Source organism: Sebastes umbrosus, chromosome 13 (assembly GCF_015220745.1).
Source record: "Sebastes umbrosus isolate fSebUmb1 chromosome 13, fSebUmb1.pri, whole genome shotgun sequence".
NCBI classification, from domain to species: domain Eukaryota; kingdom Metazoa; phylum Chordata; class Actinopteri; order Perciformes; family Sebastidae; genus Sebastes; species Sebastes umbrosus.
The window spans coordinates 4,151,345-4,175,387 of record NC_051281.1 but is presented as its reverse complement, the minus strand read 5'-3'; the positions used below and the strand labels follow the sequence as shown (position 1 = coordinate 4,175,387).

The 24,043-nt window shown below is 40.5% G+C and overlaps 2 protein-coding genes across 8 annotated transcripts in view; one reads left to right on the top strand and one right to left on the bottom strand.

Annotated features, from left to right (window-relative positions):
* Positions 1 to 24,043, bottom strand: part of LOC119499822 (trace amine-associated receptor 13c-like) — a 978,627-nt gene that overhangs the window by 99,946 nt on the left and 854,638 nt on the right. The window lies entirely within an intron of this gene.
* lrch1 (leucine-rich repeats and calponin homology (CH) domain containing 1) overlaps positions 1 to 24,043 on the top strand; it is an 85,719-nt gene that overhangs the window by 25,012 nt on the left and 36,664 nt on the right. For all 7 annotated transcript variants that reach the window (XM_037789023.1, XM_037789021.1, XM_037789018.1 and 4 more), the window contains exons 2-7: positions 3,506 to 3,650; positions 10,548 to 10,674; positions 11,519 to 11,624; positions 18,713 to 18,849; positions 19,930 to 20,060; positions 23,794 to 23,881. In XM_037789023.1, the coding sequence (XP_037644951.1) occupies positions 3,506 to 3,650; positions 10,548 to 10,674; positions 11,519 to 11,624; positions 18,713 to 18,849; positions 19,930 to 20,060; positions 23,794 to 23,881 (734 nt within the window). The remainder of the gene's footprint in view (positions 1 to 3,505; positions 3,651 to 10,547; positions 10,675 to 11,518; positions 11,625 to 18,712; positions 18,850 to 19,929; positions 20,061 to 23,793; positions 23,882 to 24,043) is intronic.

Sequence of the window (24,043 nt, the reverse complement as noted above, 5' to 3'; positions counted from 1 at the left end):
CTCAACAACAGCCGTGGCTCAGGTTCAAGTGTGCTGATGTTTTGCTGGAGACACGTCTGTGCTTGCAAGATTACGTTAATATGAAACATTAGATAGTTTAGATAGAATTTCCTGCCTCCAAGGCAGAAGGTGGAAACTAACTTAAAGAGTCATTCTGTTGCTTTCTGTTATTGAAATACGAACATTAAAACTCCCGTGTTCTGCTAGGTAAAATCACTGTTTTTGACAATGTAGTCTGGTGGCTTTAAAGAGAGCGATATAACGGCTTTAGTTCCCCATCGGAAAGGGTTGTTGGTTGGCAAGATAGAGCGGTGAAAATATTCCAACTATAGCATACATTTGATTTGATATTGATGGCTAAAACACGCTTTTCTGCTGCACCCGTCCACAGCTGCTTTACCTCGCCGTCAGACAGCCCTTTCTAACAGGGAACTGAAGCCGTTATATCGCTCTCTTCAAAGCCACCAGACTCCATAAATAAACGCGGCTCGAAATTCTCTTGCTCATCAGCCATGCTTCGTTTTGTTGTTGTTTTAGGAGATTGGCGCTGCTGGCGCATGTCGATGACATCATACACAGGCAGCGTGAACCGGAGTAACGTTTAACTTTGCTTTACTATTAAGAGTGCTAAAATATACATCCATATAACGTGCTTAAATACGAGGTGCAAATTTTAACCTTGCAAATCAAATTTATATCGATATACGTCCCCCCTTGAAGGACAACTTGCAGAGTACCTATCGATGTAGGATCGTAGGAATATAAATCGATGCATCGATGTATTAGACCAATCGTTACACCTCTATAGATTAGCTTACTGTGGTAGCCTACGTCACTGCTTTTTGCTAATGGCCGAGTCAGCGTTTCCATTTGAAAAACCTGGAAAAGAACGCAGGTAGACCCGCCCTTTAAATGAGAGTTAAGTAACTCGGTTATGCAGGAATCAGAACAAATCTGAATACATACAGCAGGTCAATAATCAGACTTCTGATTAGTGGAAACTTAACCTACTTAAATGACAGTAAGAATAGAAGTAGCAGGAGTAGTACCAGTATTCTTATCCAGCCTGCTTAATAAGGTCAGTATTGGGACTGATATCGAGCAAATAGATCATATTGATGCATCCCTATAACATAAAAAATAAAACATATTTGATAAGGCTTCTTTAAATTAAGTTATTACAGAATTGCAACCGAGGTAAGTGCTGACATGTTACAGTAAAAAAACTAAAACAAATTTGCAAATAGCAATTTATTACTTCCGTATTGGACATGCTGATGTATCAGTGAGGCTCAGTCAGTAGTAGTAGTAATGCTACTGTAGTAGTGTGTGTGTGTGTATCACGGGTTACATGACCTTAGGCCAGTATCATCACTTGTCACCTCACATGACTTCATGTGTGGACGCATTCAAATGCAACCTGACAGATGTGTTTCTGTGAGACTGCATTTTGTGTGTGTAGTGTGTAGTGTAGTGCAGTACGAGTGTTTTTCATTAAGGTCACTGCAGCGAACACCACGATGATGTCCACTTTATTACTTTAGAGGTTAAATGTCTACAGTGGTTATGAATATGAGACATCACACACACACACACACACACTGCCAGTAACAGCAGTGTGTGTGCAGCCGGTAGTTGAGTCAGACTGCTGCTGTTTGCTCGGAGGATGAAAGCAGGACTGAGTAGCTCTTTGTTTCTCAGCCACGTTGTTTTAAATAGCACTTCCTGTGACTGCGTGACCCATGATGCAACGCTGCCTGTGCTGTCGATGATGTGCAGTGATTAAATATCTATGGTAGCTCACAGTCTGGTGATCAACAGCAAAAACACCGAATATTATCTGGTTCCAGCTTCTCAAATGTGACAGTTTGCTGCTTCTCTCTGTTTTATATCTCAGTAAACTGAAGATCGTCGGGTTTTGAACTGTTGGTTAAATAAAACAAAACGCATTGGGCTCTCTGAACTTGTTAGGGGTGATATAATGAATGATGATGAGTATTTGTTAGTTGTAGCCCTAATCTCTATCATTGTCTTTGCATGGTTTATAATTATATAAGGCTAATATAATATGATTTTAACACAATTTCAATGTCAGTTTCATCTCTGCACATCCAGTGTACATGTTGTAATTTCAGTTTTTCTGTTTGTGGTTTTGAATCCTCAAGTTCATCTTGTTTTTTTGCAACCGGAAGCAACACGAGAGGGTGGAGCTAAGTACAACCGAACGCTGAATAAGACATTTTTAGGCGACCAAATATGTTACAATTAACTTTCATGAACTGAAAACACACTCTGAAAGGGTTAAAGTTCTAAGACGAAAACACAGACAACTCCCAGGCTGGACAATGGCGTGGTAGCGACCTGTCAATCACAAAGTAGCCCCGCCCTAAAGCATCCCCTGCTTTATGGTCTATCTGACTCTAAATGGGACCATAATTTACTAAATGAACATCATGCTGTATTGAAGAAGAATTGAAACTAGCGATTGAAACCATAAACTCATGTTCACAATGTTTACTGAGGTAATAAATCAAGTGAGAAGTAGGGTCATTTTCTCATAGACTTCTATACAATCTGACTTCTTTCTGCAACCAGAGGAGTCGCCCCCTGCTGGCTGTTAGAGAGAATGCAGGTTTAAGACACTTCAGCATTGGCTTCACTTTTCAGACCCAGGGGTTGCTCACTGGACCAAACATCCATGTTTAATAAATCAACAAATAATCACCTTTTTTAAAAGTGGTTCACCTGTTAAGCATTTATCTTCCGCTGTTAAACTGCACTATTGACGTTGCTAACCAGCAGTGTTTTAATCCTGATATATTTGATTTAAAGTTGTTGTTGGTGTGACGTCCTGTTCAGTGAAGTGCTTGTTTCTCAATCAGGAAGGAGATGCCTGAAAATAAGAATGTGGTTATTTTTTCCAAGAGAACTTCAGTGTTGTTTGTCAGCAGTGTAATCTGCATCAAGAGCAGGAAGTGACTCCACAATACGGTTGATTACAGGCAGATATTCAACATAAATAAGAGTCCTGTGAGAAGGGTCTTTTGCTTATAGGCCTTGTTGGATTTTAAAGTATTATTAGTAGTATTCAGTGTTTGAATCTAAACACCGAGTACAACAGAACCTTTCCATGATTGCTGCCTGCAGAGGAGGAAATGAACTCTTGGTGTGTTCTCGCTCCGTTAACAAAACAAATATGTTTTCAAGAGTTCGGCCTCACTGGAACAATGTGGAGTAACTGGCCTGACATTTCTTGGCCTTATTTGGCTGCTGCTGATAACTGAAGTTGATATTGTTGTTGCTGAGCTACAGCAGGATGTGTGATGTCACTAAAACCTGGCCTTGAGAGGCCGACCTCCGCCCCGCTGCCAAATACCGACTTCCCTGAGTTTGACGACGTTTGTACGTCAGATAGATAGAAGTGTCTGTGGGGATGATTGTGTCCTTTCAGTTAAGTTTACTCTACATAACTATACGTTTTATTTACGTCTTCTTCTCTCCGCAGACCTCTCAAAGAACAGACTGGCCGACGTCCCCTCGGAGGTCTGCCACCTGGTCGCCTTGGAGACACTAAACCTGTATCACAACTGCATCAGGACCATCCCAGACAGCGTCATCGGCCTGCAGTCGCTCACCTCCTTAAATCTCAGGTACGCACATTCACTCTGTTGTTTTACAGGCTGCTTTTCTTCACGCTCTCTCTCTTCTATATTAGGATCTTAAGAGGGTGTTGCATTCTGGGTATGATGCAGCAGTTCAGCATCTCTGAAAGAGAACTTTCTAAACAGATGCAGGAAAGCATCTGTTTAGAAAGGGAAAATTATCTTTTGACAGTATATTGACATCATACCAGAAACATTACTACAGTTTCAATTTTTATATCTGTAGAATATGTCACAGACAGTGAAAAAAAATGTTTAAATAAACACTTCCTGTTTCCGTTTCAAAATAAAAGCCCTCTAGAGTTTTTCTATGGACAGAACCCCTACATTTGTTAACACAAGGCTTTATTCTGAAATATTTGTAGGACAGTGTTGTGGAAAATGCAGTGACTTGCACGGCTCCTTAAATTAATAGAATAGCGGCTTTTGATTGTGGATTCTCACTGTTATTTATAAATGAGCACACACTTCTTAACTTCTTTCTCTGTCTAAAATGAATATTAAGGTCATTAATAATGAAATGAAACGGCCATTATGAAAGGCAAACACTACGTTAGAAAGAAAGGGCTGGCAGTAGCAGAAACGCTGTCGGTGTGGACGCGTGAGAGACGCAGCAGTTCAGCGAGGAGGCCGTCACGCGCTGCTCATGCGGACAGCGTGGACCGGGCGTGAGCGCAACATCAGACTGAATCAGAGTGACGAAGCATAAAAATAAAAGCACTGTTATTGTCCCTTTTAATGTGAGCAGACCGTGTATTGTGTGTCAGCTTACGGTCGCCGCGCTTCCACTGTTTCAACTGTGTGATTCACCGCAGGTGTGTCTGTCTGTCTGTCTGTCTGTCTGTCTGTCTGTCTGTCTGTCTGTCTGTCTGTCTGTCTGTCTGTCTGTGTGTGTGTGTGTGTGTGTGTGTGTGTGTGTGTGTGTGTGTGTGTGTGTGTGTGTGTGTGTGTGTGTGTGTGTGTGTGTGTGTGTGTGTGTGTGTGCGTGCGTGCGTGCGTGCGTGCGTGCGTGCGTGCGTGCGTGCGTGCGTGCGTGCGTGCGTGCGTGCGTGCGTGCGTGCGTGCGTGCGTGCGTGCGTGCGTGCGTGCGTGCGTGCGTGCGTGCGTGCGTTGTACCATCGATGCTGCACGGGTGAACTGCAAAGCTTGCCAAGTGCCCCTCATACACACACAGCTGGTGTTCAGTGGACTGTTAGTTAACTCCAAAAACCTCTCTCACACACACACACACACACACACACACACACACACACACACACACACACACACACATTACTGCACTGTCAGGTTGTTGTGTTTAAAGGTCGAGGTGTTCCCTGCTGTCTCCACACTGTCGTCTCTGTGAGACTCTCACGCTGCTCCTCATATGTGACTCACATCTATTTGTTTATAAATGACGGCATGAAAAATCTATTTCACTTCTGATTTTCAAACATTTATAAGAGCTTTTAAATCTGATAATCTCATTTATTTGTACTAATATTTACATCAACATTACCTGGTTCCAGCTTCAGTTGAGAGAATTTTCTGCTTATCTGTGTTGAGTTTTCGTTGAGCTGTTCGTTGGACAACACAAGACATTCAAAGACGTCTTCATGCACTTTCGCAAAATAATGATGCCATTTTTTTATTGATCAAACTATCAATGTAGAAAAATAATTAACAAATCAATCGATAAAGAAAATAACCGTTAGTTTGACATTGACTGGTTTGAGCTTCTCCAATGTGAAGATTTGCTGCTGTGATATATAATTTATATTTAAAATCTTTGGGTTTTGGACTGTTGCTTGGAAAAAAACAGTGTTTGAAGACGCCACCCAGGGACATTATGATGTTTTTATCCTACTTTCTTAAGACTGAATGATTTAATTGGTTAATTGGAAATCTAATTAAGAAAATGTTTTATAAAAAAATGATTTGCTGCAGCTCTAAAGATACAAATAAATGAATCTAGATTCAAGTAACCAAAAAAATAATTATCAGGAATAATAATAATGATAGATTATATAGCACCTTTCATGCATAAGATGCTCAGTAAAGCCCAAAGTGTTTTACCAAACAGAATTAAAACCTAATGTTAAAACATATGAAAACTATACAATAAAACCAACAGGAAATATATGATATAAATAGTAAAGATTAAAATGTAAGAGCTGACGAGGTTGGAGAACCTCGAACTAAAAGCCAAGATTAAATAAGATAGATCTTTAATTTGTTTTTAAAAAGATTAAAATGACTTTCTTCTTTTCCTCTCTGCTGCTCAGCTGAATCAGTTATTATAGATCGACAACACACTGACAGCCCGGCTCATTAGCATGACTAAACACACTCTCACCCAGCACACATCCTCTTCACACTCACATGCTATCACTGAGTAAATTAGTAATTTAATGAATGATCAATTTAATTAGGTTTTTAAATGCTGATCTGGTAGAAGAACAACCAGCATGCGTGAAACACATGACCACACGGAAGTGTGTGTGTGTGAGCGTGCATTAATTCAAACCTAAAATCCAAATCTAACTACCCTTTCTTTCTGTGGCGAGATATAAAGACTTTCTGTCTACAGTGGTTACAAATATTAAACTCATTAGCATGACTAAACACACTGTCAACCAGCACACATCCTCTTCACACACACACACACACACACACACACACACACACACACACACACACACACACACACACACACACGGCCTGTCCTGTCACACAACAGGAAGGATGCTGTGCCTTCCTCTCCAGATGTTATTTTTAGTGTCTTTAAAGTCAAACAGCTCATTGTCATCGTCTGGAACAGAGAAGTTTTATCTGCGAGTTCCTTTTGATTCAGCTGTACACGTGTATAAATACTCATCAGTGTAGGATGTTGCTATGGTTGCAAATTTAAGATTAAGTTAGTTTTTCAAGTTAAGTTAATTCAGGTTTGTAAATCACAACATTGTATTACATTATGCTTTGATTTGCAAAAACTGATGAAATGTAATAACTTTGGTGTTCCTCTTACTTTTCATCTAGCGTCATCATGACGTCAACATTTTCTAATACTTTGAATAATTACCTAATATCTGCAGAAGTAATGACATTCCCATCAGCCTCAGCTGTACTTTTGTGTTTACTGCTAATTACCCAACGGCAGCATGCTGACACACTAAAATAAGATGTTGAACACAACCAAGTCGCCAGAAGAAATGTTGGCATTGGACGTTTCTGCAAACCACGATACGTTGAATGGCGAACCATAAATCTGTTTCATATCAGCCTCATATCACGGTTGCAGAAACACAATGTGGTTAATGTTATGAAACAATTGTTTAGGCTTAGGCAACAAAACTACTCGGTTAAGGTTAGAAAACAGATCATGGTTTGTGTTCAAATAATGATGTAACAACCGTAACAATGTAACAAAACTAATATAGTTAAGTTTAGGAAAGAACTACATGGTTTGGTTTAACACTACTACATTTTCACTCGGTGTGTCTCCCATCCATCCGGTGGGTTTCTTTTTCGCTGTTTGGATCACTTGCGCTGACTGAATGCAAAAACGTCACTATTCAACGTATCCGTGGTTTGCAGAAACGTCCAATGCCAACATTCTTTCCTGGCGACCGGGCCGGCCAAACATCCGCATGTTAGCATTGTAATTGTTAGCATATTAGCATGCTGATGCTAGCATTTAACAGCTGCACAGCTTCACAGAGCTGCTGGAATGACTGTCGACCCTTTTAGTCTTGTTATTTTTCTCCATTGTCCTGCAAAACGCATGTGTGTGTGTGAACAGCTGGATAAACTCTCTTAGGCCTATACGTTTCCTGAATGTTATTTTCAGAGCTGAGTCAGAGGGGGTTTCACAGTCCTGTGGCCAATGTGTGTGTATGTGTGTGTGTATGTGTGTGTGTGTGTGTGTGCTGATGTTTCTATTTTACTGGTCAGAGATTAAAGACGCTGTTTGCTTTTTCTCAGTGAGATTTATTTATAGAGAACGCCCAAAGTGCCTTTTTTAGGCACAAGAGGGAGAAAAAAAAATGAAAAAAGAGACATATTAAAGGAACAGAGTGTAGCATTTAGGGGGATCTATTGGCAGAAATGTAATATAATATGAATAGGTATGTTTTCTTTAATGTATAATTACCTGAAACTAAGAATTGTGTTTTCGTTAGCTTCATAGCTTCTCCATGTTTTTAAAAGTAGCCCAGAACGGACAAACCATAGACTGTCTATAAAGATGGACGACATGACAGCTCCCTAAAAAGTGAAGCCAAAACATCTGGATCGCCCCCTGGTGGCTGGCTGCGGTACAGGTCATAAATCCCGCCCCCTCCAGGTTAGCGGATGGGACATGGGCCAAACTAAAAACTCAAAGTACATGTCAAATAATTTTTTTCCCAAAGATAGTTTCTGTCATTTTAGGTAGTTCTTACCACGGCGATGTACTGTATGTTCAAGTGTTTGGTTTTAATTCGTTATTTGGTGCTATAAAAAGGGGATGAGACGTCATGATTGACAGCTGTGATTGCAAACTGCGGCCATGCTCGGTTCGCGATTGGTTTGTGCGGGTGTGTGAGCGGGACATAGATACCACGGCTCCACCGCCCGATCACTACTGTGCAGACTCTGGCTCCAAATGATGTCAAAATTTCAAGATGGCAGCTATTTTGGCTTCACTTCTAGTACAATGGGAGGAAGTAGAGACGCGTCGTTCATCATTATGACGTTACTCCCTCTGGAGTTAACACCCGTCACTCCGCTCAGCCACCGGGAAACAAGACACGGGAAACCTCTGTTGGTCAAGAGTAGCTGCAGCATTTATTTCTGCACAAACTGCAACTTCCACTGTACATTTTCACATTATCGTGTCAGCTAATGTAGTTCTTCTACGCTTTGAAGCACACAGGAGATGTTTCAGGTGGTTGCAATCTGCAACCTCACCTCTAGATGCCACCAAATCCTACACAATGGCCCTTTAAAGTGGAGATACTCAGGACACGACTGAGTAAAATGATGTGAATTTATTATCAAGCATTTAGTGAAGCTTAAAAGATCAAGTAGGTAACAGCGAGCTGGTTTGAGTCTGTTGTTCAGACCAACAAAGAAGCCGGAGGTGAATAGAGCACACTGGCCAATGAGTGAGTCAAGACAAAACAGACTTTACTCAAAGCAGAAGTGCGTGTCTCGTAGAGGAAGCATCAGGCCAGAGGTGTTTATATGCAGTCGAGAGGATGAGTCAACAGGAACAAGTTTAACTTTAGTTCAACCCACCAGATGCAGACATTTGACAATCTCAGATAAAATACAGTAGAAGTACAGTAGAAGTAGTACACTGTGAATAGTCCATGTGCAGCTCTGGTACTGGAAGTAATACATGTTTCTGTCATTGTGACACAGTACAAAGATAAACAGAACTCTACTGCTTCTCCATCAGACCGTCCTTTGAAACATCAGAGCAAAGATTTGGCCTAAAAATAGTCCTGAGCTGATCAACAGCATCAGGATCATGTCTGATCAGGGCGTTTTGGTTATTTTAAGCATGTTTCATTCCTGATCGTTTGTTGGTTTGCTCCTGGTACGACAGCTGTCAGGTGAGTTAGGTAGAGTCTTATTGTAGTCTAATGCCGGGTTCAGACTACGCAGCACTGTTGTCAGTTGTTGTTAAGATGGTCACTGTGTCAGATCGGTCGATTATAGAGAGAAAGTATGATGCTTAATATCTGCAGAGCACTTACTCTGACCTTTAACATTGGATGGCTGTGTGTCTTGCATCTCCGGTCTCTGCGGGGTTGCAGGTTTCCACCCGGCGCCGCTGTGACCGCTCCATCCTCTGCTATAAAGTTATAGTTCCTTTATAGCATTGGGTTTGAATCTCAAATATTGCCAAATAGGGGCTTTTGCGTTTCACTTTGACACCAAATCCTCCGCCATCGAAAGAAAAAGCGACTGTGACCTTTCCCCTGTTTCACAGTTCCACCTGCAGCACCGACAACATCATTCCTCTTTCTCTTCTCTTTACTGTGCTACACTTCACTGTGTAGCTGTACTACGTTGATGCATGTCTTGGATTGGGCACAGAAGATTTCTCCTAAAAGTGCAGCAAGGGAACAATTTGTTGTGTCGTTTATACTGTATAATGCTACACCTGTAAACTAATATATTTGATTATTATTATTATTATTATTATATGAACATAAATCCTGTGTCTCCTGTGTTTTAGCTGCAATATTGCTTCTCTACTGAGAGGACACGTTTGATCTGAGCATCCTGCTATAACCAGTCTGACCTTGTTTTTCTAAATATTATATTTTAAAAATTCTGAACCATCTGATACCCTGTTTGATCATATTTATGTGTGCGTGTGTTTGCATGTTTGCACACACACATAGTGGAAAAGGGAAGTGTGTGTGTCTGCATGGTACAAAACAAACAGCAGTATACACTTCTTCAGTGTGAATGTGAAACCACATTATAGAACACATTTATTCTATAATGCATTCACCGTTCGCGTCTCTCCATTTAATTTGAATGCAGCTCTGGAAGATTTGGTGTTAAAATATTCATGTGTTCGGCCGCCGCTCTCTCGTTTGTTTTCCTCCTCACGTCTTTGAAACAGTCGATAGAAATGATCATTCGTTATTGGAACTTGTTGTCTGGGTAAATTTGTTTATTATTTGTTTATTTAAAGAGGAAACTGACTGAGTTTAAAAACACCAATAAAAATGTGTCACAGTTACTTTGACAGCTGGTTTTGCACCAGTAATCCTAAATCTCAGATAACAAGTGAAAAGAAGTGGCTTTAAAATCGTTTGTTGAATATAACAAAAGTCACATGACCATGATTAGTTCCTTGTTTCGTCCATACGACTGACTGAGTGCTTGATGTTTGTGTTGCAGTCGTAACCAGCTGGGCTCTCTGCCGGCCTGTCTGTGTGGTTTACCTCTGAGAGTCCTCAACGCCAGCAACAACAAGCTGGTCAGCCTGCCGGAGACCATCGGACAGCTGCACGGCCTCATGGAGCTGGTGAGACACTTTAAACTCTATCTCTATTACCGTGTGGGTGTATGACAGATGATATCAGATTTCACAACACGATTATTGAGTCCAAAAGAATTCACGATAACGATATTATTGCGAAATCGATAGAAAATTTGAACAATAAATAAATAAATCAGAATCAGAATCTCTTTTTTGGCAAATTATTACACTCAAAATACGAGTGTACTGTATGCAGATGGAGAGAGAGCCTGTAACTGTACAAAAGCGTGATTTAAGAGGCGCTGGATTATTAACACAATATTATCATATCTGTATTATTAACATGATATCGCTATATAATTTTTTAAATATCACGGTTATCATCAATACCGGTACATCGCGACACCCCTACAGTTGTACCCGAGTGACTTAATTATGGGCGGTTCATCGAAATGTTTCCATGAGAACTGTACTCATCTGTGATTCATTGTATAACGTGTGAGTATGGGTAAATTATTTAATTAATTGTTCACCAAATGTCACCAAAAACATTCAGATAGTATTGAATAGATTATCTTACTTGCAGTGGTGGAAGAAGTATTTTGATTTTACTTGTGTAAAAGTAACAATATCACACTGTGAAAATACTCTGTAAAAGTAAAAATTCAACAAAAAGTTCTTAAAGTATCAAAAATAAAAGTACTTATTAGGCATCAGAATGGCCCCTGTCACTGTAATGATACAGTATCATATACTACATTTAGGAGCCGAGTAGGAAAGTGCCAACGGTGTCCCTGGTACGAGTATAATAATACAATCTAGTGTAATGAAATGCATCCAGAAGCTCTAACAGCTGTCAACCTGAATTGTGTTTTTATTTTTTCTGCAGGACATCAGCTGCAACGAGATCACGGCTCTTCCTCGTCACATCGGCAGACTCAAAGCTTTGCGAGAACTAAACGTACGCCGAAACCTTCTCTGCGTCCTGCCAGAAGGTGAGTTTGTGACAGACGTGCCTCTTTCTCCAGGTTCAATTTAGCCCAAATGATCCTTTTTGTCCTTTTTTTATGTCTAAAACAACATGGAGTGTGTTGTCCGTTTGGGTGGTTTTGGACAGCAGAGACATTTCTTACTTTGACCTAAAAGGTTGGTTGGAAAACGTTTAGTCTACTTTCAGAGTGTAATTTAGATGAATCAGGTTTTCTTTAGGTCGGATTTACATCAAACAAACCCTTAACATTTCCTACCTTACCTTTGTATCTCAAAAAAGAGGCTTCAAGAAGGCAATTTGAGACGCTGCTGTTACTATTATTCATTTCTATTGAGAAGTGGAGAGTGTGGCTTGAATAATCCTTCTATATACTGTAGAAGATGGGGAGGTGGCGTTGCATTTGAGACCACAGAGTCCTCTGTATGCTCTGCCACACCCATCCCAGTCCCCAAAAATATACTTAACCCTCAGTTTGACCCAAGAACAACCTCCAGTCCCCAAAGAAGTCAGTGACACAGAGAGAAGTGACAGCCAACACTGTGGAGCTCCTCTGGAGAGACACCACCCAGTCTGACTGCTGATGGGCTGGAGACAGGCAGTTACAATCAAAATGGAAGAAACCTCAGTAGAGCAACAGAGGAGGGTTCCCTCTCCCTGGATGGATAGACAGGAAATAAATAATAATAATATTACAGAATAAACAATTAGGATGACAAAATTATAGATAGATAGTGAACATACATGAACAATTTTGCACGGAATATTTGTTTTTATGCCTCCGCGCCGGTGACAGTCGTGGTCAGAGGCATCATGTTTTTAGAGGTGTCTGTGCCTTCGTCCGTCCGGACCATTCTCATGAACATGATATCTCAGGAACCTGAACCTGGAGGGAATTTCATCAAATTTGGCACAAGCGTTCACCTGGACTCCAGGATGAACTGATTGGATTTTGGTGTTCAGAGGTCACTGTGACCTCACAACCATCCCATTCTCGTGAACGCAATATCTCAGGAATGCCTTGAGCGATTGAATTTCTTCAAATTTGGCACAAAGTAACTGATTATAAGTTGGTGGGCAAAGGTCACTGTGACCTCACAAAACACTCTTTTGGCCATAACTCAAGAATTCATGTGCTAATTATCACAATTTCAGAGAAATTGTAATTCTAGTTTAACAACACATGCTGAGTCTGATACTCAGAATACTTATTACTCTGAATCATTCTGATAGTTTTGCCCGTTTTCACATGGATATAAAACCTGCACAGAAATGAGGATATTTTTGATGCGTGCGTGGATGATTCATCCAACTCCATCCCTGCGCCTCGACTCCTCCAGTCTGTTTGGATTCATTGCCGGATTTTCCTAAACTCGACATGTGCTTGTCCCTCACTATTGTGGTCGTCTCCTGGGTTGATTGATGCGCTTTGATCTGGCTCAGCGGCTTGATGCCTCAGCGACAGGGAGGCTTGGACCGGAGCAGACTGGACGGCAGCCTGACAAAGGGAGGGATGTTGCTTTTGATTTAATGTCTGTTGAACTTGTGCAGACTTCATCGCTGCTCTGGAGAGTCTCGGAGATACGACCACCGTGACTGTTTTAGTGTTTTGTTTTTTTTAAAGGTTGGCCAAGCTCGGGGTAGGGGGATGGGGAGGGGGGTAGGGAGTGTCAAGCTCAAGTCTGAAGATCAGATCAGCAGACCTGATGGGAAAATGATCCTCTAAGCCAGAAACATGATGCTTAGGTTACAGCAATGGTAGATCCTTTAAGTAAAAGTACTAAATGTCACATGCAAAATGTACTTAAATTATGAAAGGAAAAAGTATAATTGTGCAGTAAAATGTGTTTTACTATTATATATGATGTTTGTGGATTAATATCAAAGAGTATAGAAGCAAAGCGGCGAAACTTTAGACAATAGCTGCTAGATGGCGCTGCGTTAGAGCTGCCGCCATGTAGGACCGCACCGCCCTGTACGTTTATATGACATAGCCGGCTTACCACTAGCTGTATGCGGCTGTAATAATGGATATACTAACTGTAATTCATCACTTTTATTATCTTATAATACACCCATGGGCTGTATGCTGTCAGCCTGTACCGTGGTGGATGTATTAACGTCTCTGTTCCCAAACAACCGGCTATCGGCCAGTAGCTAGTAGCGCTAGTAGCATGACATAAAAATAATTTAATGTATTTGTCGGCTATTTATAAACGAGCAGGGCAAAAGCACAGGACACAACCTCTTCTATATCCATGGTCTGTGGTCTATTGAACATCGATTCTGGAGGTCCTTGAATAGCCGAACAGCCTCACAGAGCTGCTTGTGTACTACTACTTTACATCTATCCAGTACTAGTGTGGCTGCTTTATTACAAACATACTACTCCGAGCGATCATGTTTGGTTTATAATACTATCCAGGATGTATTTTTATCTTGTAACCAGAGGAATGCTCTGTGGTGTCGGCCCTCCCTCCATCCCGGCGGCTCAGCTGACATTATTACCGCCCACAAGAGGTTTTAATTATGAGCGACTGTCAGGAAGAGTCTGTAATGATCACTTTGTCACAATTGATGGGCTCCTCGGTAACGCTGCGTTCATGGCAGTCTGCAGGATACGACTCCCTGAATGGTTTCTGCTTCCCACAAACCCACACATCAGTCTGTGTTTGGTGTTCGTCTGAGGATCCATGTGTATACACTCACACACACTCACACACACACTCACACACACACACACACACACACACACACATGCAGCAAAGTGGAGTTTATTTATAGAGTGACGTGAAACAACCAGGAATGAAAACCTCAATGTGTTTCACATGGAAGGAGGGACACAGTTACACATTTAAAGAATACTAATAAATGATCAGTTAAAGACTCACCTGTTTAGACTGCTGTTTGGGTAACCTGTATGTACCAGGTTTGCACTTTATGTATTTATTATATACCTTCCTCTATGCATTGGGTTTTATTTATTCATTTCTTAATCACGTTGCTCGTGTCGTCATCGTATTTTAATATGAGTTCTTTCTTTTTTTTCCATTCAGTGTTATTTAATTCAAACCATTAATCCATATTTTTTTAAGATACTATATTTATTGTTTTTTTGTTCATTTTGAAACAACAGAACAAACATTCACAAACGTCCCCAATAACGACATTCTCAGTACAAAGAAACTTAACAAACATAGTATTAATATAAAATAAGCCATTATAAATACAGGAAAAACATACATATACAAAAAAAAATACAAATAAATAAAAAGAATATACACAAGTAAATAAAAAATAAAAATAAAATCTGTTTATACATAGATATAAATATCAAAGTAATTAAAGTAAATACATAGTGTATACGCACACGCACACAAAAAATAAAATAAATAAATAAATAAAAAGAAAATAAAAAGAATATACACAAGTAAATACAAAAAATAAAATCTATTTTTATATATATATATATATATATACACATATACATACAGTACATACTGCATATATACACATACATACACAAATACGTACATAGAGTATATACACATCCATATGAGCTTTTTCTTGTATTATGTTTGCATATTGATCTTGTTCAGCACTTTGTGATGTCTGTGAAAAGTGCCATATAAATACATTTTACTTACTTACTTAATAAATCTGCCATATATTTTTTTTAATTAATCATTTAGTCTTGCGCATCAAAATTTCTTAATGCCAAAAGTGACATCTCAGAGCAACAGTTCAAACCTCAGAGATATTTAATTTAGAAAAGCAGCACATTTGATAAGCTGGAATGATTTTAATAAATGAATCAACTAATCTTGTTAGCACTATGTTTGAGTGTCAGTATCTCAGGGTGTAGTTTGCGAGTGGGGGCTAAATGAAGCGGGAGATGGACGGTACAGCATCAGCAGTTATACGGGCGTTGTACCGGACCGTTTTGGTAAATAGGGAGCTGAGTCGGAAGGCAAAGCTCTAGATTTGAACAGCATTTTGTTCTCCGTTCACAAGACAAACCCTTCATTCAAAATAACAAACCTATTTGTAAAGAGGACTTTCTACAACCTGAAAGCATGAGAGGCCATTCAGAAATGTAGAGTAGTCCTCTCAGCCATCTGACTGTAATCAAGCTTTTGTGGCAGGAGATTCCAAACTTTATATGAAAATACATACTTTCTCTCTCGTTCTCGTGTTGGTGGTGTCTCTCCACCCTCTCTCACCGGGTCACTGCGGTTCGCTGCATACAGAGGATTATTTTTAACCTTTCGGCAGACGAGAAGATCAGACAGAGTTCAGAGGGTTCAGGAGGGTCAGTCAGTGAGTCAGCAGCTCTTTAGTAAGACATCCACACGCTGAGTCATTCACTGTCTGACCGCTGGATTTTACATTTTAATTTCATTGTCTAAGCCACTGAAACGGATGCAATTTGTGCCAAAAATCTTCTTCTTTCTGTCGTAAACTCTCACACATGATACAAAGATGCTTTTCTAAATTTGAATATCTTAAAGTTTTGGACTGTTTTGTGGATAAAAGTCCTTCAGTTCTTCAGTATCAACGTAATCCAGTGAGAGATGTCTGATAGCTGAGGTGAGATGAAGTATAGAAGCTCATGATGTAGCCCACAGCTAACTCTCTGAAGCCATGATGGCAGCATTGTACCTTTTGCTTGCATCCCTCAAAGCATTATGGGAACTGTAGTTACAAAACTCAGAAGTAAGAAAAAGACTAGCTACTGGGGGTGACAAAATCCTACTTTTTTTAAAGGTTTTGTGAATACACTTTTTGACATTCTTTGACGTATTTCCTATGCTTTATATTCAACTCATTGTCTCGTACACATCACTGTGTACTCTATGAGTATATGAGTTTCCTGGCCTTCAATAAGCCTAAAGCGACAGCAGCATTGGTGTATTTTTATTTACAAAGCCATACTGTGCAAACTCCCTTCATATCTGTGTAATCTCCTATCACTCACCGACAGCTGTTATGATTTTCGCTCCTCTAAATGGCGTCTCTACCAGGAACCCAGGATGTGCTCAGAACTTGGTGGAACAGCTTTCTCCTATTTTGCACCCTGGTCATGGAATAACCTTAAAAACACACTGCAGCTTCATGATTTTGTCTCCCTGGAAGAGTTCAAAGCTCTGATAAAAAACTGTATAACTGAATTTTGCTAAACTGGATTTTATATTATGCATCTGTTGTGCCTTGTCTGCTTGTGACATGTAGTATTTTTAATTGCCCATGTCTGTTTTTGACATGCTTTATTTTATATTTTTATAACTTTGTAATAGCTGCTATCTTGGCCAGGTCTCCCTCGAAAAAGAGACTTGACTTCCTGGTCAAATAAATGTTAAATACAATAAATAAATATATTACTAAGGCTCAGAATGTCCCATTGACACCTTAATCCAGGGTTGTCAAACTAATTTAAGTTCAGGAGCCACGTAAAGTCCAATTTGATCTCAAGTGGGCCGGAGCAGTAAAACCACAACATAGTAACCCTTTAAATACACCTCCAAATATCCCCTTCCTGTTAGTGAAAAGAAGTACAAGTACATTCTGAAAATGTTCCCAATCAATGAATAATCCATTTACAGAAGAGATGATGAGATGTCTCGCTGACCTCTTATCTTCTCCGTTTTCCTGGCAATTTCTTGTATTTTCCGCCATGATGAGTCTGATAGTGGCCCCAAATATGATATAACTTGAGCACTGAAAGGTGCTTTGAACACACCAAGCACACTGGCTTCCCATTTACCTCTGTAAAGACAGAGGATCTGGTCCATTTTCTTGGAAAATCCGACAATCTGTGTCCATTTTTTTCCTTTTTTGACAAAGATATTTTCCACCGACGGCTCCTGCATGAACAATATAGCTCGACATTGTTGTGTCACGTAGCTTGGGCGCTATTAGGACAGCACGACCCCCAAATAGGAAAAGCAGTGCATGTTATTATAAAATTGGAATTAATGATAATTTTGACACTTTGCAAAGTCATCCAGTGGGCCTGATTGGACCCTTTGGTGGGCCGGTTCTGGCCCCCGGGCCGTATTTTTGACACCCCTGCCTTAATCTCATGAAACTTTTTGTCATGAAACTGTACTAGACCTCGCATCGTACATCTCACATGTAAACTGATGCCTCACTAACACATGTTTAATGATGATGTGTCCAGGTTTTATGCTAAGCTAACTGGCTGCTGGCTCAAGCTTCATATTTAACATGGAGATTGGTATCAACTTGTCATCGGACTCCCAGCAAGAAAAGGGAATATGTGCATTTCTCAAAATGTCAAACTATTCTTTTAAAGGTCCCTTAAAACGCTGTCATTACTTCCTTTTTTGGACTTTTCGGTTCTTTCTCCCTACTAGTGCAGCCTGATGAAGATGAACTGACTGACTCTACTGTACATGTTTATCACAGCTCGTAGTTAAAACCTGTAAACAAAACATGAAACAGTTGTTAGATTACAGCTCAGGGCTACTTTAAGAGAGGCGTTTATTTCCAGGTATTTTAGTTCTAATGAGGAATAAAGTTCACACAAAGAGCGAGACTCTCGTCTGCTAACGGTTACAAACCACCTCTGAAAATAACAACAACGGCTGCATTGTTCTGTGTGATGGGAAACATGTCGGTGGTTTCAGCTGTGTGTGTGTGTGTGTGTGTGTGTGTGTAGATTTGCAAAATACAGCAACAGGATTTTAACTCTTACTAGACATGTAGTAGCTTCTATATGTTATTTGGCTCCCTGAATGTTTTAAAATAGATTTAAAGATTCTTGTAATCAGCTGCTACGACCTGCGTGGTAGAGCCTCAACATATAGGATGTCATGACATGATGTAGTGTAACGTTACCCACACTATGTACAGTATGTACAGCTTTGTGATTCCGTAGTCCCCAAATATTAGTTAAAATATAGTAAGACTGTTTTCATTCATCAGGGATTTGTTCCCTCTGTTGCAGTACAACATGTTACTCAAGCCATCAGAAACTCATGAACAACTTTTAGTAGCGTAGCAACATCAAGGCTACAAACCACAGGCATTTAATTAACTGATTTATATGTTGTTGTTTTTCTCGTCCTGCAGACTTGGCTGCCCTTCCTCTGGTGAAATTTGACTTCTCCTGTAACAAGGTGTCGACCATCCCGGTGTGTTACAGGAAGATGAAACAGCTCCAGTCCCTCCAGTTAGAAAACAACCCACTGCAGAGTCCACCTGCACAGGTACACACACACACACACTATATACTGTGTATATATACCACCGGTCAGCCATAACATTATGACCACCTGCCTCATATTGAGTAGGTCCCCCTTTTGGCGCCAAAACAGCCCTGACCCGTCGAGGCATGGACTCCACTAGACCGCTGAAGGGCTACTGTGGTATCTGGCACCAAGCCGTCAGTAGCAGATCCTTTAAGTCCTGTATAAGTTGCGAGGTGGGGCCTCCGTGGATCGGACTTGTTTGTCCAGCACATCCCACAGATGCTCCATCGGATTGAGATCTGGAGAATTTGGAGGCCGAGTCAACACCTCCAACTCGTTGCCATCCACATGATGTGAAAAGAAAACGTGATTCATCAGACCGGGCCACCTTCTTCCATCGCTCCGTGGTCCAGTTCTGATGCTCACGTGCCCATTGTAGGCGTTTTAGGCCATTGTAACGAGATAATCCATGTTATTCACTTCACCTCTCAGTGGTCATAATGTTGTGGCTGATCGGTGTATAATATTTGTTTAACTTCCTAACAAAAACCAGAATGCAAACGGTAATAAAGGAGTGGATGTTGAAGTTTTATTTGTGTTTTTTTACCGTTGTATCGAATTAGTATCGAGAATCGTGGAATTTCACTAGTATTGGTATCAATTACTAAATGTATGGTATCATGACATTCCTAATAATCCAACACATAACCAAGATACTTGAGCTTATGTAAACACACTCATTGATACATATATTGATATGAGAAGTATAATAGTAAATATTGATTTTAACCATGTCGTGCGTGTTCCCACGATGGAAACGTATGATTTGTTGCTGGCATGAATTTGAACCCACAATAACAACAGTATCACAACGCAGCGGGGCAATCTGCTCCACCTGATAAGATATCAATCACACACACTGCAGCCTAGTTTTATAGAGAGCTGATATAAAAACGGTGTTCACCAACCTGCATCAGAGACTGAAGGACAAAGGATGCTGTGGGAATGTTAAAGAGTTCAGTGACTCAGCAGCAGTCAGGTTGAGTGAAACCAGGTGGAAGAAAAGAAAAACACTTAAATCTTTCTTTTCCTTTTCAGATCTGTATAAAAGGCAAAGTTCACATATTCAAGTATCTGAGCATCGAGGCGTGTCGCAGCGAGAAGATGCCCGACTCTCTCTACCTGCCCGTCATAGAGCGACTCAGCCTATCGCGGCCCACCACCGGCAGGTCAGTTACTGCGGCAGCTCTGCGGCGGTTACCGTGATTCATCTGTTTTGTTTTTTTATACTAGCATCCATTGTTAAACCAGTAAAACTTAATGGGAAGGCTGTAGAAGTCAGCTCTGGCACGACAAAGAAGACTAATTGCCTCATCAGTCTTTGAGGCTTCTGGCAAGCGAAACAAGAGCTCCATTTCAATTCTCCAAACAGTGGAAAGAACAGCTGCAGCTGCGGAGGGAACACTCACTAAAATGGTTTTAGTAACTTTCACACAGTGTTGATGAGCAAATCTCTCAAAACAAATTCATTTTCATTACACTTAAAGTATCTGAGAAGCTTAACTGATGGATTCTCTGTACCTGAAATGCAGTTATATCGGAGAGAGAGAGAAAGAGAGATCCAGGTCATTTTCTACAAAGACAATGTAAAGTGACTGTCAGACTAACAGATGAGATATTACATGAATTTGTGAACTTTAGAGGTGATGGTAGGTGGATTTAGTTGCCTTCAGATAGAGCCAGGCTATCTGTTTCCAGTTTGTATGCTAAGCTAAACTAACCGGCTGTAACTTCATGTTTAACAGACAGACATGAGTGTGGTATCAATCTCCTCATCTAACTCTCAGCAAGACAGCGAATGAGCTTTCCAAAATATCAAACTATCCGTAAGATTCCAGTGCTCGTTTCATCAGTATATCATTCATTGATGAAAAGAAACTGGAAGCTTAGCATCGAAATGTGTGCAGAGCCTCCGGCATGGCTGCCAGAAGCATCTTACATCACATCAAAGCTGTTTAGTTAGTTTGGTTTTAATGGCATTACACTGTGTGGAGGGATGGTGATCTAAGCTTCCTCAGTTTCTCAGACTGGAGCCAAATCCTCCATTAGTCAGCTGAAAGTGATCCGTCCTTTGACTCCCTGCTGGGTCACACTGACAGACTGTCTACCATCACTGCAGAGTTGGGCTGTAATCCACACACTGGTGGGTGATTTACAGTATTATTTCTGATCGCTGGATGGAGGACTGAAGGAAGACATAAACAATAGAGGAAATGAAGGAATGAAAGGAAGGATCACACAGAAACAAACGAAGCAATAAATGTAGGCGTTCTGAACAGAGTAATGAAGGAGTGAATCCAGCTGGATGATCAAAGGAAGAGATGGAGGAAAGTAGTTTTAAAGAAAAGGCTCAGGACACCCATCTTAAAAAGACTGTTACTGGGACGTCTGATCACCGTAACTTAGTGTTGATTTGTGGAGTCGGTTAAATGACTTTTAAATATATGTTGTTGGTCTGAAGGAGGTTGTAGACTAAAGCTGAAAACAGTTGTGGGTTTGTGTCGATAATAAAATAAGCTAAGCGATTTCTGGCTTCAGAGACAGACTGAGAAAGGCCGGTTGACTGAGGGGAGAAAAAGAACAAGGAAATGAGGACACAAAGGATTGTTAGATTGAGGGAATGAAGGAAGGAAAGAAGGATTATTGAACGTGAAGAAGAAACAGGCATTTTCAGAAATGACAGAAGAGAGAGGAAGAAATGAATGATGAGAGGAAACAAACGGAGCACAGAAAGAAAAGCCTTCCGTCATTCAGCTGAGACGGAGCTCTCTGAGGATGTGGAGCTCTGTAATGTCCGCCCACATAAAACACTCCCAACACGTGGGCAGGAAAAATGGTTCCTATTCTCCAGGAGAGCACACACACACACACACACACACACACACACACACACACACCCCCACACCATATACACACATCCTTTATCCTTTTATTTTCGTGGTCTTTCTTTCTTTTATTTTCCTCTGATTTGTCTTCCCTCTCTCTATTGTTCTGTCTTTATCTGTGGTTTTAGGTTTTACTCTCTTTATTTTCTAAGAAAAGAGAGGGGCAAGTAGAGAGATAAATAAGCACAGAAAACAGTGTCTTCATTCCTCTTTCTTTTACTTTCTCTTCTTCCCATCACACTTTTCTTGCTCTATTTTTCTTTCTACTTTCTCTGGTCAGTTCACGTCAGTAGATTTTTTTTTTTAGGTGACATTTGACATGTGATGCCAAGCGACTGTTTTACTTAACAAAGATAAATGCTAATATAGTTGCGTAAGATGTAGTTGTTCTCTTTCTCTCTCCGTCCTCTCACTGCAGAGGAAGCTGAGAACAGATTGATGCTATTTTTAAAACGTCATTAATTGACAGACCTTAAAAGAAAACGGTGAAACTCAGTTTGTAAGAGAGTTACAGATCTTCTCATCACATTTGCTGTCAGTGCATTACAGCTCATTACAGTTGAGGGACTGATGACCTCTCGTTATGACCAGTTGCGTTTATTATGCGACAGCTCTGTGACTGTAGATAAAGTGGAAATTAATTCAATCAATTGAAATGATCCAGTAGACGAGAGGAGTGGGGATGTTGTTCACAGGAAGTTAATTTAGTCCGAGCCTGTGTGTGTGTGTGCATAAAATTCCAGCACTCATTATTGCTCAGTTGCTTAGAGACCGCCTCGGGGCTGCGCTCACACAGCAGCGGAAAGTTTCCCACGTTTTGAGTCTTCATATTTGACTCTGATCTGTTTTGTAATTCATTGTGAAGAGAAATTAAATCACTTTTTTCCAATTCTTATCTAGTCGATGTGAGCACTCTGGGAGAAATTAATGATTCAAACACTTTATCCCAAAAATTAGAAACTTTGATTAGCTGTCTGACTTCCATGTGCACAGAAACAAAGTTACTTCTAACCAATCATATGGCTGTATATGTCTGTTGGGAACAACAGCTTCCACTTCCTGAATAGGTGCAGCTGGGTTGGTTGCGTTTAGCTCAAAACACCACATGATGTTGTTTTGCTATCAGACGGACAGTTAGAGAAACTTTTTCATATCGGCACAGAAAGCGTTTAAATGTTTAACGTAAGATCTGTTGTGGATAAATGAGGCATAAATACTTCATTTGTGTGGTAATACTTAAAGTCCTGTTTGGCCAAGAAGTGGATGATATAGAGAGACGAAGTCCCGCCCCTTCCGGTAGACCACCATGAGACCTTATTTTAGAAAAAATATGTACGGTTGTCGAGACAAATACATTTATTGATCCTGTTTGAATTGCGCCATGAATAACACATATGATGTTTGTCAATTTAAAAGATAATTTTGCAAGTCATGAAAGTCTCAGTTTGTTGGAGTATCATTTAGTTTTGTGTGAAACCGCTCAGTGAACTACATCTCTCATCTCGCACAACATACGTCGCCAACACTAGCTAGATAGCTAACTTAGTGATGTTCCACGCTAAAATGAAACGTTATCTTTTTATCAGCCGGGAAGAGAAAGAACGATCCGTGTTATGGCTTCATATAATGTAGAAATATCATTCATTGCTATTTATATATTTTCAAGCACATTAGAAAAGGTTGTTTTTCTTCTCCTTAATGTTCAAAACAAACCGAAACTGTGACCCAAAAACTGCAAACCAAGAAGTGTGCTTGTTGAACCGTTGCACCACGACTGAGAAACTTAATGTGAGCCGTCTGCAGTTAAAACATCCGATGTGAGAAGGAACAGTGTGAACGAAGCCAGACAGAGAGAGAGGGGAGGGGGGAGTTAGAAAGAGAGACTCTCTCTCTCTCTCTCTCTTTCTGTTTCACTGTGCCTCACATCCTCTTTATCCCAGCCCACACACACACACACACACACTTCCTTAACGTGCGTGTGTGTCAGGTGTGTGACCTGTGTTGTGTGTGTGTGCAGTGTGGAGGACATGGAGCAGCAGAAGAAGCAGGACAGCGACTCAGGAGTCGGCAGCGACAACGGAGACAAGAGACTGTCGGCTACTGAGGTACTGACAGCGTGTCGGGGGAACTCTGTGTGTGTCTTTTATGTGATTGTCTCTATTTGCTTTTATCTCTCTTATGTGGTGCATTATTATTTTTACACAGAAGACTCCACCTCTTTGTGCATTGACAGGAAAGCTGAATTATTTTAGAGGTCACTCTGCTTT